The sequence below is a fragment of the Myotis nattereri genome, assembly GCF_964212035.1.
Source record: "Myotis nattereri genome assembly, chromosome: 1".
Classification (NCBI taxonomy): Eukaryota; Metazoa; Chordata; class Mammalia; order Chiroptera; family Vespertilionidae; genus Myotis; species Myotis nattereri.
The window spans coordinates 78,881,811-78,898,987 of NC_138075.1; the positions used below are offsets into that span (position 1 = coordinate 78,881,811).

Here is a 17,177-nt window from a genome sequence, read left to right on the forward strand (position 1 = left end):
TTGTGTGACCAGAATGTGAGACTGCATGCCCTTAAGCAATTGTGTCCATGACCTTGTGTCTCCCTGTTAAAGGGAGACTGGTGGCTGGGACACTGAATCTCATTCTCAGAGCTATGAGGTTCCGAGTGGTTTTTAAGGAGCACGTGAAGATCTCCATTCTGCTGTATTTGAGCTGGCATGAGTGAGTGTGTGTGAGTGACAAGTGTAGCCGGCGTTCTTTTATATGCGCAAATATCCTTAACAAGGATGATGTGGAGAGTGTCGTGAGACTGGGTGTGTTTCCCTATGTGTATCTGTAAGGCTATAACTGTCGTGGTGTCACAGAGAGTTTACGTGCTGGCATCTGTGCATGTCAAGATATGTGTGAGCCTGTGGGTTGTGGGTGCGTGTCTCCATCACTTCCCGGTGTGAATGTGTGTGCATCTCTGTGATGCTGGGTGTGGGTGTGGTGTGAAGGAGAAGATGTGTGTCATTGTGTCCATGGAGGTCCTGCCTCTGAGCCACCTCCAGCCCACCCTCCTCCCCGAGATCTATGGCTCCCTCCCAGGCAGTGTCCCTGCCCCTCCTCTCTTCTCCCTCCCAACTGGAGGGAGGGTGAGGGGGGAGCTGGTGCTGCCACCTCCCCTCCCCATCCCTGCCCCATAAATAGCAGCAGAGCCAGAGCCGGAGCTGGCGCCAGCGGCTGGAGAAGAAAAGGAGTCAAGGCTGGGGCCAGAGCCGGAGAGAGGAACCCCCCAACTAGAGCCCAGGTGAGCCTCCCCTTCCTCCCTAGCCTAGCCTAGCCCTGCCCAGCCCAGCCTGACCCAATCTCTGTAATAGCATCTCCCCCAGCCCCCAGAGAAGTCTCCGGTTCTGCTGGATCCCCTCACAATCACATGCCCTTGCCCTTCTCAGGGGACCTACAAGAACCGGAGACTGGTGGCTAGAAGGCAGAGACCCCTGCAATCCAGACCCTCCCTCACAGATCCAGAAAGCACAGGCTGTGGGGAGGGGGTACCCAGCCAGAGAAGGGTCCCCGTTCTGAGGGAGGTGCCTACAGGAACTGTCACACCCTCCTGGAGACAGACACAGGACTAGGGGACAGACACACAAGGTGGGAGCATTCAGACACACCAATGCACACTCGCTGGCAGAACCACAACATGAGATCAGACAGCCTCACCCTGAGACGTGGACAGATACAGATAGATGAACTGACCAGCCATGAACTTGGGCCAGCGTACCCCTGCCTGCTGCTGCCCGAGGCTTGGTACCACTGCTGGGGGAAGGTGGCGTGCGTGCATCCCACGGGCAGCATGGAGGGGGCCGCAGCTCCCCAAAAATCTCGTCGCTTAGAGACACTGGCAGCGCTGCCAAGAAGTGTGAGAACAGGGGAGGTGGGGAGGAAAGCGAGAGTTGTCATAGTGGGAGCCCCTGCCAGGAGCCTGGAGGAGCTCTCAGCAGGCACAGGGCTCTGCCTCCAGCTCCCTAAGCCCACCACCCTCCCTTCCCATCAGCCAACTGCAAAGTGAGTGAGGGGAGATAAATAGGGACAGCCCAGGGCACCTATCACCCTGCCCTCTCCTGCCCACTGCAGCTCCATTCCTGAGGCCCATCCTCTTCAGACTTCCAGGGCCCATCCACCCCTTTCCCCACCCCCCGTGCCCCAGTTTATCTCCCTGGGGCCAGGACTGAGTGCTGTGCTGGCTCAAACATAGGTTGGGAAACAGCAGAAGGTGCTGAGGCAACAAAAAGTGTGGATCAATTGATGGCCTAGGAGCCAAGACTGCCAGGAACACCCCCAACCCTCTAGCCCTGTCCAGCCCCTTCCATACCTACTAGGCCAGAAGGGGTGACAGAAGCACAGACTGTGCAGGTGTGGGAGGCTCAGGTACTCTGCCCTCCTCTGCTCAGAGCTCCAAGAGAAGCCAAGCCCAGAGGGGGCAGGGGAAACAGGAAGTCCAGGAGGTCCAGGAGGTCCAGGAGGTGCAGGAGGTCCCGGGCCTCAGGAAAAAAAAAAAACAGGGCAAGGGAGGGTGGGGCCCAGCCTTCCAGAAGATAGACCCCCTCCCATGGCGGGTGTTCCCTTTCCAGTATCCAGGCCATCTGCTCTGTCCCCACAGTGACATGTCGGACCCTGAGATGGGATGGGTGCCTGAGCCCCCAGCCATGACACTGGGGGCCTCGCGGGTGGAGCTTCGGGTATCCTGCCATGGCCTCTTGGACCGAGACACACTCACCAAGCCCCACCCCTGCGTGCTGCTCAAGCTCTACTCTGATGAGCAGTGGGTGGAGGTGAGAGCAACTCAGGCCTGGAAGGAGGGAGGCTGGGTGGAGGCAACAAAGGCCTCAGGTGGGAAAGTGAAGACCCTGAGGGGCCTCCTCCAGGCTGTGTGGGTAACCTTGGTGAAGGCTGTGCCATCCTTACAAACACAAATCATTTCTAGTTTCTAAAGCCCAGAGTCACAGAGGGGCCTGCGATGGCCCCATGGGCAGTGGCACTGCTCCCAATGGCCTATGAGAGCCCCAGAGGGCTGAAGCTCTAGTGAGCTGGCAGCATCCAGAGGGGGGGGTGGGGGGGGTCAACCTAGGGAAGGAAGAGCTAGTCGCTGGGGCTGTGCCAGCCCAAGGAAAGCTGGCGCGGAGGGTGGTCCAGGGGAAAAGTACGCGGGTTCCCAGAGGGCCCTCCCCTCCTGCCGCAGGTGGAGCGCACAGAGGTGCTGCGCTCCTGCTCCAGCCCCGTCTTCTCCCGGGTGCTGGCCCTCGAGTACTTTTTTGAAGAAAAGCAGCCCCTGCAGTTCCATGTGTTTGATGCCGAGGACGGAGCCACCAGCCCCAGCAGTGACACCTTCCTTGGCTCTACAGAGTGCACCTTGGGCCAGGTCTGCATTCCCACCCCACCCCCATCAGCTTCTGCTTCCTCTCTGAAATCCAAATTAACAGAGAGCATGAGCTCTAGGGCTAGTTCGTTCCAGGCTTGGACCTCCATCTCCGCCATTCACTGGCTGTGCAGCCTTGGGCAAGATACTTAACCTCTCTGAGTCTTAGTTTCCTCATCTAAACAATGGGGGTCACAGTCCGACCCTAGTCCAACCTATTACCCCTGCCCCTTATACCCTGGCCAAGGCAGGTGGGGCCTCACAGCCGGTCTCCCTCCACCTCCATCTCCAGATTGTGTCACAAACCAAGGTCACTAAGCCATTGCTGCTGAAGAACGGGAAGACTGCGGGCAAGTCCACCATCACGGTAGGCAAGGTCACCTCTACTCACCCTTGGACAAGGCATTCAATGCCCCTGCACCAACAACCATGGTGACATCATGCCCAGGACTGGCCCCCACTTAAAGAAAAGGGCATAGGGTGGACCTTGTGGTAGGGGGTTGGGGGGGAGTCCTGCCACTTGTGTTCCCCTTGCAGATTGTCGCTGAGGAGGTGTCTGGCACCAACGACTATGTGCAGCTCACCTTCAGAGCCCACAAGCTGGACAACAAGGTTAAAATCCCAGAGGCCAGGCCCCCAAGTCAAGACAAATCCCAAAGTCCCGGCACTGTTCCCTTCTCTGTGTTAGCCGCTTCCCCCTGCACCTCACCAGGCTTATGGGTCTGTTCCCCTATGTCCCCAGGATCTGTTCAGCAAATCTGACCCTTTCATAGAGATCTATAAGACCAACGAGGACCAGAGTGACCAGCTGGTCTGGAGGACTGAGGTTGGTGCCTGGGGCTATGGGGAAGGAGGGAGGAAGAGCAGAGTAGGAAAACCTAGATAGGAGGTGACCGGCTCTCTGGTGCCTCTCCAAGGTGGTGAAAAACAACCTGAACCCCACCTGGGAGCCATTCCGCCTGTCCCTGCACTCCCTATGCAGCTGTGACATCCACCGGCCTCTCAAGGTGAAGCCCCCTTCAAGCAAGGGCAGCCTACTGAAGCATCCAGCCTCTGCCTGAGACCTTCCCCCTGAGTGTAGCAAGCTCCCTTCCTCTCCCCCACTGTGCGGTAAAGAACCTGTCACAGCTCAGTGTGCCTACATGTGTGCCTACATGTGTGCCTACATGTGTGCCTTTTATCAGAAGCCAAAGTCCCTGCCAGACTGAGCCAAAGAATGACGTTCTCGGCAAATGGCCTCTCTGGGCAGGTTGCGTTCGTCTTTTTGGACCTAGAGACTGTTAGACCCCTACCTCCCTGAGTCCCTCCCCCTGACCCCAGGAACCACCGCAAAGCATCCTGACCCTGACCCCCCTGCCTTCTCAGTTCCTGGTGTATGACTATGACTCAAGTGGGAAACATGACTTCATTGGAGAGTTCACCAGCACCTTCCAAGAGATGCAGGAAGGAACGGCAAATCCTGGACAAGAGGTGTCACAAAGACCCCTGCCCTAGGATCCCCCCTAAGACCTCTGGGAAAATTCTGAGGGCGATGCTGAAGAGGCCACCATGCTTCGTCAGCATCACCCTAAGGACTGAGCCATGGAGGTCCTGCTCTGGGAGGCTTTGCTGGAAGGGGGATGAGGGGTCACCTGATGGAATTGTGACCTGGGCTTTTGGGGATGTGGGGTCTAGATGCAGTGGGACTGCATCAACCCCAAGTATCGTGACAAGAAGAAGAACTACAAGAGCTCGGGGACCGTAGTTCTGGCCCAGTGCACGGTAAATCCCAGTGCCCGCCTCCAGTCCTGCCCCAGCCCTGAGCCCTACTGCAACCTCACATTCAACTCTTCCTTTGCCTCTGGGAACTGAAAACCCTTGCCCTATACCACTCCCAACTTCAATCTCCAAAGCTCTGGTTCCTCCACTTCCCTCACAGAAGCCCCACCTAGTCCCTCCGCGAAGGACTATCCCTCCACCTTATCTCCCCTGCTTCCACCAGGTGGAAAAGGTACACACATTTCTGGATTACATCATGGGTGGCTGCCAGATCAGCTTCACGGTAAATGCCCAGGGGATGGGGACACAGACAGGAGGGAAGGGCTAAGCCTATAGTGAACAGAAAGAACCCAGAATGCCCTCTGCCCTACTTAGGCCTCTCATGAGCCTGGCATTGTCATTTGTACCCCTCACCCCGCTCTATGATGATGCTACCTGTGGGCTCACCCAGATTCACCTTAGTCCTCCCTACAGACACTAGCACTGGCCTAGCCTCTCTGTTGGCTCTCAAGGATGTAGCAAGTCCGTTTCCCCACCTCCACCAGGTGGCCATTGACTTCACAGCCTCCAATGGGGACCCGAGGAGCAGCCAGTCCCTACACTGCCTCAGCCCTCGCCAGCCCAATCACTACTTGCAGGCCCTGCGTGCAGTGGGAGGCATCTGTCAAGACTATGACAGGTAGAAAGAGGTGGGGGGCAGGGCCGGAGACAGTCAGAGAGGCTTTGCCCAATGGGCCCTTACAGCCTTTTCTTCTCCCCAGTGATAAGCGGTTCCCAGCGTTTGGCTTTGGGGCTCGAATCCCTCCCAACTTCGAGGTAGGCTGGGTGCCAAGAGAAGGGAGGAGCTGGTGGGAGAGTGAGACAAGAAGGAATGATCCCCTTACTGTTCTCATAGGTGTCCCATGACTTTGCTATCAACTTTGACCCGGAAAATCCTGAATGTGAAGGTAAGAGGGGATGCTCCCACCAGCCCCCTAATACAGCTTGCTGCACACTCCAGTACACCCCACGACAAAGCACAGACTGCATTCCCATGGGCCCAGCTCCCTGACCCTTTACCCATTCAGTTTCTGGGTCCATTTGGTAAGACTTCCAGACCCTGGTCCAGCATCTACCCACCCAATTGCCCACTGCCTGGACCATCCAACTCTCCTTCTTACTGAGAAACTGGGGTGGGGGGGGGGGGGATGGTGGTGGTGGTGGGCAGGGACAAGATACTTCCTTACTTTAAGGGGTATCAGGAAGGGCTCCCCACTAATCTCTTAAAGCCTCACCTCTGCCCACAGAGATCTCGGGGGTCATCACCTCCTACCGCCGTTGCCTGCCCCAGATCCAGCTCTATGGCCCCACCAACGTGGCCCCCATCATCAACCGTGTGGCTGAGCCAGCCCAGCGGGAGCAGAGCACCGGCCAAGCCACGGTGAGGAGAAGAAGCGGCAACCAGACTCTGCCCGGGTGCTCTTGGGTGGGGCAGGGGGCAGGGACAGGGCTTGGGGCATGTGCCAGTACCCTTGCATACAGAGGCTACCTTCCTCCCCTCCACTGCAGAAGTACTCGGTGCTGCTGGTGCTCACAGACGGTGTGGTAAGCGACATGGCTGAGACCCGCACCGCCATCGTGCGCGCTTCTCGCCTGCCCATGTCCATCATCATCGTGGGCGTGGGCAATGCTGACTTCTCTGATATGCGGCTGCTGGATGGCGATGAGGGTCCCTTGCGCTGCCCTCGAGGGGTGCCTGCGGCCCGCGACATCGTCCAGTTCGTTCCCTTCCGGGACTTCAAGGATGTGAGTGTCTGATGCTCCCTCCCAGCAGGACTCCACAGCTCCTCACACACCCAAATATGACCTGGTTCTCCCACCAGGTGGATGTCGTGAGAAGGATGCTAGAGCCCAGCTGGCCACTCCGAAGCCCTGCCCATACCGACCCCTGCCCCTTATGCTTGGGTTCCTAACAACACTGACATGATCCCTACCCGTAGGCCGCACCTTCTGCGCTGGCTAAGTGTGTCCTGGCTGAGGTGCCTCGGCAGGTGGTGGAGTACTACGCCAGCCAGGGCATCAGCCCCGGGGCGCCCAGGCCCTGCACGCCTGCCACGACTCCCAGCCCTAGCCCATGACTGCCTCCCACCGGATGGACACGCCCTCAGCCTCTCAGTGAGTCCTGGGGGCCCAAAGGAGTGGACACTAACTAGGGGGTGCAAAGTGGGGCTTGGTGGAGCCCATCTCGGCCAGGTATGGTACAGAGAAGGGTGCTTACGACTATCCCACTCTCTCTCAGGTGCCTGTCCTGACCCTTGTGACTCGAGTGACCAGTGCCTCTCCCTCTTGGATCAGCTGTGCCCCCTGGGTCCTGGAAGTGAGTGGAGAGCCCTGCCCCATCTCTCCAGGCCCCATAGTCTTGTGGCCCCTCACTGACACTCTTCAGTGATCCTGACTTTCTGGCCGTTAATAAAGGGAACCAGTCTTAGCACCTCAGCCTCTACCCATCATGTCTCAGATGCCCACTGGGCAGTCTGTAGCACCCACAAATACCATTAAGAACCAGCACCTTTCAAAAACTGGGCCAGAGTTCACCAGGCAGTCACATGTCTCTACACTCTCACCCCAACTATGTACCAAGATCTGAGGAGCCCCTATCCTCAACTCCCGATCCCAGGCACCATGGGGGTTAATTATTGGAGATGGGGAAGGTAATAAGGGGTTGTCAAGGGGGCAGGCTAATGCCTTTTTACAGCTGTCTCCAGAGAACCCCAGCTGAGCCCAAGGGGTGGAACTCCAGCCCACACACAGCTGTGGGGTGAGGCCCAGAAGGGGTGTGTGGGGAATGAAGGAGGGCAGGAGGTCTGCTAGTGAACTAAGAATACAGAAGGGGCATCTAGGGTCTGTGCTGCCTGGTTTTCCTAGTTGTTCGAATGTATGTGTGTGCTCATGACTGCACATCCCTGGTTTTCTATGAGTGTGGCCTTAATGGTTCAGGTAGTCCAGCTGTGTACTCTTAATAACATTCACAGTAACAGGGCACATTATTGTTTAGCCAAAGAAGAACCGGGAGCCCTGCAACTTGAGCCCAGGCCCATCTGACTAAAGTGCACACACTATCAATCACTAGTGCAATTTCTGTGTGGAATATATCTGAGTGACCCTCATCTTGTGACCCAGAGACACTTGTGGATGGGCATCTCTGTCTGTGTGTGTGCCTCAGCCAATCAAGTAAGGTGTGCAAGAACAGTAATAGGTCTGGATTGCAGCTTCAGAGAGCAGGTAAGACATGTGTGAGATCCAGAATGAAGGAAGAAGAGCTGGGCTCCTAAGGGATCCTCCCTGCCCCAGCCTCTCCCTTCAGTGATGTGCGTGGAAGGGGATGAAGGAGGAGAGGCTAAAGGTGCCATGAGCCAGCCATTGCCAGTAGCCAATAGCCAGTAGTGGGAAAAGAGGAGGAGAAAAGTAAGAAATCCTGGGGAGATGAAAGAGAGGCCTCCAATGCAGGCTCCGGAGTGGAGGAGGGACAAGCTGGGCTAGAGGAGGGGGAGGCAGTAACAAGAACTGGGTTGGGAAGAGACAGCTGGGGAAGCAGTGGTTAGAGGGAGCAGAAAGGTAGAGAGACGTGACAGTTTCTTCCCCCATGCCTGACTGCTGCTCCCCATTTTTTATGTCATTTAGAGGACCTATGACAGTAGCTGGTGAGGTTGCTGTTCCCAGTTCAATGCCTCTGATCAGCCCATATCCCCCACCCACTCTCACCATAGGCTGCTGAAGCAGAGGGCTGGATTACTATAGCAACTGTGAGACCTCAGAATAGTCACTGATGCTCCTGAGCTTCTGTGCAGTAGTGGTGGGAGGGGCAGGCTCCATCTGGCCCAGTCCCCACACCTCCACCCCATTTTTATTGGGCCTCCAGAACTGAAAAGCACCACTCAGCCCAGGTGGGGCTTCTCTCTTTCACACACACACACACACACACACACACACGTCTGAAGCAAGGATAAAAAATGAACACTTCTAAATTACAAGAACATTAGCCAATAGCATAAAGTTCTGTCTGGAATTCAAGTTTAATTCACAAAAGCTGCACTCTCAGCTCCTTGTCATGCTGGGGCAAGTCTCACCTCAGCCGTCAGAAAGGCAGGAGGTAGCAGGGTCACCTTATGTAGGTCTGGAGGCAGCCTGCAGGGAGCAGCAGAGGACCCGGGCATGGGCTCATCCAGTGTGTAGGCTGCAGCCAGGAAGCTGGAGCAGGACAGGAAGTCCCTTTGGTGAGGTTGTCTTGGGGAGACCACTGGATTCCCACACTAAGGGTGCCGGAACTGAAAAGGTAACAGAAGTCATCCAACCCGAATGAGGATTAGATGAGGTAACCAAGACCCAGGGAGTAAATGATTTGCTCAAGATTACAGTGGTATCCTTGGCAGAGCCGGAGCACCCAGGTCTCCAGACTCCTGCCCAGGGTTCTCTCCCAGCCCACACTAACCACCCCAGAGCTCCTCAGGCCTTTGCAGCTCTGGGCCCTGGAAGCCACTGGGTTGGGTAGGAGGAAAGCCTCTTGGATAAAATTCCTAGTCTGTCTTGCTATTGGAAATTAAAATCTTGAAAATGCAATAGTCCTAAATGGGGAGGTTACAAGCCCCAGAATGAAAATACAGCCTTCTTGCTAATTACTGCCTAATGCACTGTAGGTTGAAAACCTTTAATTAAAATATACACCACTCCCTCACCTCCCATGCACTGTCATTCAGCCATCATCCACGCCCTTGCCCTCCCCCCACCCACACCACCTCCCACACACAGTGCCTGGTACTGGTTCCTGCTGATCTCAGTATCCTGGTCGTGTGGATTTGGGCAAAAGATAGAGGGTTTCTGTACATGGCCCGCTTGAAGGGAGGGGAACTCTCTCCCAGAAAATGACCATCATCTAACCTCGGCACATGCCTTAAGGGTCCAGGAAATTTGGGGATATTGCTGTGGTCATACAAAGGAGTGTCTGGCACCAGAAGGCGCTCAATAACCATCTAGTGAATGGGACAGCTGCCTTCTGGATGGTGAGCCCACCCCAACCTATTCCACCACCACTCCGTGGCCCCAAGAGGCTCAGAGGAAGAAGTGAGAGTGGTCCCCGGGCCCGGGGCCGCCGGAGGACAGCCGGTCACAACGAGCCTTGTAGAGGTCGCGCTCCCTGGCCAGGCGGGCCACCTCGGTCCGCAGCGCCTCCAGCTGGGCGGCCAGGCGGGCGCGCTCCGCCTCCAGCCCGCGCCGCTGCTGCAGCCTCTTGGAGCGACAGGCTTGCGCGTACCCTCGGTTCTTCAGCGTGCGGCGTCTCTGCTTCAGCCGCAGCGCCTCATCGCGCCCGCAGCCCCGCAGCTGTCGGTTTAACTCCCGCACAGACATCGACACCAACGCCGCGTCAGAAAAGCGCTCGGCCAGCTGCAGAGGGAGTAGGTAGAGACCTGGTCCGACCTGGACACTCAGTTCCCAACGCCAGGCTGGCCCCGCCTGGCTCTGGACTTGACCTGAATGCTCGCCCTTCCACTGATTCAATCTCCCAATCCAGACCCCGCCCCAGGTCCCAACACTTCCGGGCTCCCATAGGTCCTTGCCCAGGGACTCCAGCCGTTAGACCCGCCCAGCCCTGCTGGCCCCGCCCGCCTCCCACTGTCAAGCGAGCCATCCTGCACCTGAGCCCAGGGCGTAGGATCGGGCTCCAGGCCCACGTGTCTCCAGGGGACGCATGGCCAGATAGACCCCACCTTGCCACCTGGCTCTCCTCTCCTGGAGGCCGCAACCCTGTGACCCTCAACGGATTTGGATTAAATCTTAATGCCCTCAACACCCCCATTTGTGTCTATAATTAATAGGATGAGTCCCAATCCTTTCTGAGAAGGTTGGGGGCTGGGGTAGCACGAAGTCTTGAAAAGGCCAACTTCATACGAGTTCCCACAGTCTTGACTCCACACCATTCCCTGTTTTCCACGCATGGTTTTTACCTCCCCTTTTTACCTGCCCGTAATCTCCTGCTCCTCGACGCCCTTTAATTCTCAACTCTGCCTTTTCTGTCCTCTTCTAACCTTATCTTCTCCCTTTTCCTCCTGGGTCAGCCTATTCATTTATCTCCATTTGGATAAAAGGGAGGGGGCAGAACGTTGTTTTCTCTATCTGATTTCTTCCAAGGGCCCTTCTTCTGCCCTCTGTCTCTTTCCCAGTCCAGGAACTCCTTCTCTTATCCAGCCTCCCCTCAAAACAGCTCACTGATCACTCACCTGGGCATGCTGGGCTCCTGTCTCCTCTGAGCTCCCTGGGTAGTAGCCATGGGGCCCCTCAACCGGAACTGGGTTCTGACCCTGCAGCAGCTCCACGGCCTCCTCAGGACTCAGCCCCAGTACCTCCCCAGCCCCCTGTTGCTGCTGCAAAGTGGCCAGCCAGTACAGCTCTTCCAGGCCTGGCCGGGGGCCCTCAGTGGCGCCCAGCATGCCTGGCTCACTGAAAGTGGGTGAAGGAGGCACTGAGCTGTAAGGTGTTGAGCCCAGTGAGGCTGTGAGGGTGCCAGATGGCCCCTCAGAAGGTTCCCGTTTTACTTCAAACTTCATCAAGTCAAAGTCATTGACATATTCCATGGCCAGGGGGCTGGGAGGCAGTGCCATCCTGGGGCTGGATGGGGGGGGGCGGGGGGGGCGGGGCGTACACCTGCAAAACAGAGGAGACATTTGGAGCTCTTGGAGACTGCCTGCCAGACTCCTTCACCAAAACCTGCTCCCCCAAAGCCCAAGTACCCTGGAACCTCAATTCTGGGAAGCCGGGATGACGGTGCTGCCCTGTTCCCTGCATAGTCACCTCCGGGCTGGGGGCCAATTTTTCAGATGGCAGGGGTTCCTGCCCAGGGACAAGCAGCTTACATGAGGAAGAGAACAGCACAGTCTCTGGCCCCACTGGTGCCTCTGAGATTTACGAAAACAAGAGGAATATGGCAGTGCTCCAACTCTACTGCTGGAACATGCTGAGATGCTCTGTCATCTCAAGAGGCACCATTCCATTTCCAAGCAATTAAAAATTTTGCTTAATTAACTGTGAGAGTACGTATATATTTTAAGACAAAGGGAAACATGTATGCTATGAATTTTAATGTAGAAATAAGGATACAATGCTATGATTATACCTCTCTTTCTCTCAGAGCACCCAAGCCAATGCCTTGCATATAGAAGACCCTTACTGCACATCTGTTCTATGAATTAATCCACCCCTTTTATAGGGGTGAGAGACTTTCCAAGGGGGGAAAAAGATTCTAGAATGAGTCTTAGAAAGATCAGGACCAAGTGGCAACTATCTTTCCCCAAGGCCAATCTCTCCCAGGGGAACCAAGCAAGATTGGTTTTCCTTCTTCTATTCAGAACCCCCTATGTTGTGTGAACTTGAGCAGATCATCTTCCCCATTCTGACTCCAGTTTCCCCTAGCTCAGGTCCCAGTTTCAGCAGCCACACCCATAGTTCCAGAAGGGGCAAAGCAGGGATGAGCACATCTGCAAGGCTTAGAGTTTGGCTTAATTTTGATGCCCCAAACCTAGGTATCCCTCAACCACATCTCAGACCCTAGGCTCTGCCCAAAGAGGTGGGAGAAAGGACCGGTTTCTCTTCCTCTCCCAGGGAAGGGCTGTTGCCCTCTCTATTGAGCTCCTCACCCTTGAGAGGACAGAGAAGACAGGAATAAAAACACAGATTGAAGGAACTGGTTCTTGGCAGGGAGAAGGTGGTGAGACACTGAGAGAAGTGTCCAGAGAGAATAAGATGAAAGAATAAATGAGAAGACTTGTTTATGTTTCTGATGTGATAGCAGTGAGGGATATAGAGCCAGTTAGGGTAGGAGTGGGGCAGGGGACAGAAATGTGAGGATTCCTGAAAATAGACAACAGAGAGCAGACAACAGGTATCAGAGGAGGGGGCTCTAGCTCTAGGTTAGAGACCCAGCACCCAGGAAGGCCCAGGGAATACTCACTTAAGGGATGGCAGAGGTGATGTGGTCAGTGTCAGAGCCAGGCAAGCACAGCTTCCCCAGAGACTGGAGGCACCATTGAGCAAGGCCCAGTGCCTCTATGCTCAGAACAAGGGGCTGTGGGCACAGAGCCCAGAGGGCACTCTTAAAGGGATAGCTCTCTGAGGTCATTTGTGGTCCTTAGGCCTGCAGCCAATGAGGTAAGGGGATCATTTGACTATCTCATTGGCTTTGGAGTGGGGGGAACAAGAGGAGAGAACAAGTATGCCTGTTTTCAAGGAAGGAAAGAGGGCATCTTCCCCAATAAAGCTCCTCACTGACAGTCTGACTTACATGTGCTCAGCTCCCTGGTACAGCCCACCACCCGCATGTGAACACAACCCTCAGCCCTTGGTGACTGAAAGCATGGGATTAGGAAGACGGCTCCCAGTGCCCTCGCCCGCTAAGGCTCTGCAGCCCTTGTGACTGTTTTGGGGGAGTTCAAGCTCTCTGGAACCCACCCTCACCTGGACTGTTGGGTGTCTCCTATTTCCAGGAATCCTCACATTTCTTCCCACTGCCTCATCCCCACTGTATCTAGCCTCATGACCCTCATAGATATCAAATCAGAAAGAGAAGCCATCTTCTTCATGATGAATCGCCAGGACTTGACCATCCAAACCTCAGTCTTTCTCACTCTTGCTGACCCAGCCCCAGGACAGGCAATCCAGCTTCAGAAAAGGAACAGGAGAAGGAAAAATGGGAAATTCTGCTCCTTCCTTCCAGGCCAATGTGGGACACTGAAATCTAATCACCACCAATTCATCTGAGACTTTTGTGACTGCCCTCATATGCCCTCTGCTTCCCCTCATCTTTTCTCTGTGTATATTCTGTCCCTCTCTTTTCCTCTCTCACTCATCCTGATTCCCAGATGGTTGGTGGGTGACCTACATTTTCAGCCTAATCCCCTAACACCTCTTAGAGCTATCATCCCCGAGTAGAAGTTGGAACAGGGATACTAGGAATTAGCCAAGATGTTTAAACCTGTCTGAAGCTGTTTAAATACGGTCTGTACTGGAATAGAACTCCATGAGTTAAAGGCTATTCCCTACCTTCTGAGGACACCTAAACTCTCCCATGGGGTTAACAGATCCTATTTCCCAACCCAAAGAGAGACGTGGGTGTCCATCAGCCCCAATGACCATAATTTATAAAAATTAATCTAGTCCCAGCCTTAGGTGTTGGGTGAAAAGGTGGGAGATTCATATGATTTAAGACAGTGGTTCTCAAAGTGTGGTCCCCAGATCAGCAGCATCACCTGGGAACTTGTTAAAATGCAAATTATCTGGCCTTACTTCAAATCTACTGAATCAGAAACTCTGGGGATGGAGCCAAAAATATCTATGTTTTAATAGGCCCTCTGGGCAATTTTGATGAACATTAAAGTTTGAGAACTACTGGTCTACAGAATGCCTACAGTGAACTCACCTTCCCTTTGTGTGTGGTCTCTCCTGCCATGTTCTCCACACACATATAAGAAGACCTAGATCAGATGGCATCTCTCTCTTCCCACACCTAGCCTCTATTTTGTGGAGCAGAGACCATGACCATTCAAGGAGAAAGGCTTCTCAGTGTGATTGCCTGAATCTAGTGGTGTTTTGTTGAAGAACCAAAAAGCTCAAGTCCTGGAAACAAAGCCACAAAATGAGAATGGAGACCATAGAGACAGGGAATCCCTCACACATGCCCATAGTATGTGGCTCTAAAGCAGATAGCCAGGAAAGAGACCCCAGAATGTTCCTGGTGGAAGAAGGAAATGGAAATGTTGAATGCAGCCCCCTTTTTTATGCCTGGTCTGGCCTGGCCAGACACTTGGCCCCTCTCCCCTCAGCAGCTGTCAGGTCTGCACTGATCCTCTTGTTTACTGGAGGGCTCAAAGGAGAGGTGGGAGGGCTAAGCTGCTAACGGGCTAAAGGAGTCAGACTAAACAAGCTCAGGCAGGTTGAGCTGCTAGGGGCTCAGACCAGGCGACACTGAGCAGGAAAAGGAGTCTGAGGACTGAGGGCTGGGCCAGAGGAAAGGACCAAGGACATGGAAAGGAAAGGCTGTGGCCCAGGGAGGTAGTTAATGTGTCCTCTGTCAGGAGGGGAGGGGATGAATGCTGACACTGACTGGCTCAAGGACATCTGGGGGGTGGGGTGGGGATGAAAAAGATGAAGCCAGGTGGACTCTAGGAATGACAGAACAGAGGAAGAGAGGCAGGAAGACTTAGCTAAGGAGGCGGTGGATAGAGACCTGGGACAGAGGGAAGAACAAGTCAAGGGTTCCCCAGGGATCTAGACTCAAGCAGGGAGAGGGACATAGGCACATGGAAAAGTTGGGCAAAGGGCCATGGAAAGCTTCTGGGAGGAGATCAAGAAGGGAGTAAGAGTAACAAGAAAGACAAGAGCAAAGGACTAGAAGAGCAAAAGTGGTAGAAGAAAGAAACAAAGGAAAGTAAAATCGAGGACCAAGAACTAAAACAAATACAGAGAAGCAGACAGAGAGATGGTCAGGTCACAAAGAAAGAGTAGCTGCCAAAGGACGAAAAAGTAGAAAGATATGGACTGAGGGATGCTGGACCATGTAGAAAGAGGGCCAAGCAGGCAAAGGGCCTAGAGAAGTGGAGTAGAAAACAAAGAGAAAGGAGAGGTGAAGAGACAAGAGTCAGTAATCCGGGATGCTGTCACTATATCCATTTTTGGAGCCCTGTAAGATTTGTTCTCATTCCTAGTTCTGACTTCTGGTATCTAGATCTTCAGTAATAGATACAAATTCTTAAACCTCTTTCTGGTCTACCCCTTACATTCACTTGACAAATATTTGTTAAACACCTACTCCACCCCAGGCACTGTGCTAAGCATTAGATACACCTCAGCAAATCAGACTGACCCCAGCCCCCTGCCTCTGTGGAGCTTACAGATGAAACAGAAACAGCATTGTATTGCTGACCCATGTCCTGGGCGCTGTGCTTTGGAAGGCTCCACTCTGGTGCTCTTCCAGCTACATGCCATGGAGTGAGGAGCCCAGGCCTCCTCTGCACACACACCCAGTCCCCTTCTGGGCCACGCTCCAGAATTCCCTGCCCAAAGGACCCCAAGCCCGCTTCTAGGGCCCACATGGACCTCTTCCCTGGGTTGCCCACCCAAGGGTAGACCAAACTACCCGTTCTCACATCCCTAGACCTAAGTGGCCAAGGGGTGGCTGCTTGCAGGAGGCTATGGACAGAATTAGGATGTATAGACAGAGAGGTCCACATACATGCACATGAGACCCCTGGCAGTACAAGACGGTGTCAGGGGTGGGAAAAGAGGGGGACCTGAGGACAAGTAGCTGACTCTCCCCACACCACCACATTCTACTGGGGAATCCTGAGGATTCCAAATAAAATCTAAATTTGAATCCACGTTAGGGATGGGCCTACCTAAAAACAAACCATTGTAACTGAGATGAGTGCTATGAAAGAGAAGGGCAGGGTAGGAAAGAGGTGGACATGTTCACTAAACTGAAAAAGACCAATGGGGCCAGAGAGTAGAACCTAAGAAAGGTAGGAAGAATGGTGGTAGATGAGGATGGAGAAGTCCATAGGTGCAAGATCATGCAGAGTCTTGTAGGCCAAGTTTAGAATGTGGGCTTTATTCTAAGAGCAGTGAGAAGCTGGGCACATTTGAGATCTTGCTTACCAGCATATATCGTCAGTATGGCTCAAATAAACTCTTTTTTTTAAATTAAATCTTTATTGTTCAGATTATTACAGTTGTTCCTCTTTTTCCCACGATAGCTCCCCTCCACCCGTTTCCCACCCCACCCTCCGCCCTCACCCCCCACCCACTGTCCTCATCCATAGGTGCACCATTTTTGTTCAGTCTCTTCCCGCACCCCCCCACACCCCTTTCCCACCCAAGAATAGTCAGTCCACTCCCTTTCTATGCCCGATTCTATTATAATCACCAGTTTATTCTGTTCATCAGATTATTTATTCACTTGATTTTTAGATTTACTTGTTGATAGATGTGTATTTGTTGTTCATAATTTGTATCTTTACCTTTTTCTTCTTCTTCCTCTTCTTAAAGGATACCTTTCAGCATTTCATATAATACTGGTTTGGTGGTGATGAACTCCTTTAGCTTTTCCTTATCTGTGAAGCTCTTTATCTGACCTTCAATTCTGAATGATAGCTTTGCTAGATAAAGTAATCTTGGTTGTAGGTTCTTGGCATTCATCACTTCGAATATTTCTTGCCACTCCCTTCTGGCATGCAAAGTTTCTGTTGAGAAATCAGCTGACAGTCGTATGGGTACTCCTTTGTAGGTAACTGACGGTCTTTCTCTTGCTGCTTTTAAGATTCTCTCTTTGTCTTTTGCTCTTGACATTTTAATGATGATGTGTCTTGGTGTGGTCCTCTTTGGATTCCTTTTGTTTGGGGTTCTCTGCGCTTCCTGGACTTGTAAGTCTATTTCTTTCACCAGGTAGGGGAAGTTTTCTGTCATTATTTCTTCAAAGAGGTTTTCAATATCTTGCTCACTCTCTTCTTCTGGCACCCCTATAATTTGGATGTTGGTACGCTT

At 53.6% G+C, this 17,177-nt stretch overlaps 2 protein-coding genes across 6 annotated transcripts in view; one reads left to right on the forward strand and one right to left on the reverse strand.

The window, feature by feature from the left end:
- The first annotated feature begins 127 nt into the window (after positions 1-127).
- On the forward strand, positions 128-7,086 carry CPNE6 (copine 6). Of its 2 annotated transcripts, XM_081088425.1 has the most exons (17): positions 128-749; positions 2,103-2,274; positions 2,682-2,861; positions 3,151-3,225; positions 3,396-3,470; positions 3,601-3,684; positions 3,776-3,865; positions 4,224-4,328; positions 4,533-4,619; positions 4,840-4,899; positions 5,162-5,295; positions 5,378-5,432; positions 5,512-5,563; positions 5,903-6,036; positions 6,165-6,401; positions 6,596-6,770; positions 6,895-7,086. In XM_081088425.1, the coding sequence occupies exons 2-16, from the start codon at positions 2,107-2,109 to the stop codon at positions 6,731-6,733; spliced, it is 1,674 nt and encodes a 557-aa protein (XP_080944551.1). In that variant the 5' UTR covers positions 128-749; positions 2,103-2,106; the 3' UTR covers positions 6,734-6,770; positions 6,895-7,086. The 2 variants fall into 2 exon arrangements, with proteins under 2 accessions (XP_080944551.1, XP_080944552.1); XM_081088426.1 differs by lacking the exon at positions 4,840-4,899.
- Positions 7,087-8,618: 1,532 nt separating this feature from the next.
- Positions 8,619-17,177, reverse strand: part of NRL (neural retina leucine zipper) — a 30,941-nt gene continuing 22,382 nt past the window's right edge. For 2 of the 4 annotated variants that reach the window (XM_081088553.1, XM_081088554.1), the window contains exon 3: positions 8,658-10,034. In XM_081088553.1, coding sequence (XP_080944679.1) covers positions 9,702-10,034 — 333 coding nt within the window. In that variant the 3' untranslated portion in view covers positions 8,658-9,701. Of the gene's footprint in view, positions 10,035-10,867; positions 11,292-17,177 lie in introns of all 4 variants that reach the window. The other 2 variants (XM_081088552.1, XM_081088551.1) reach the window with 2 other exon arrangements.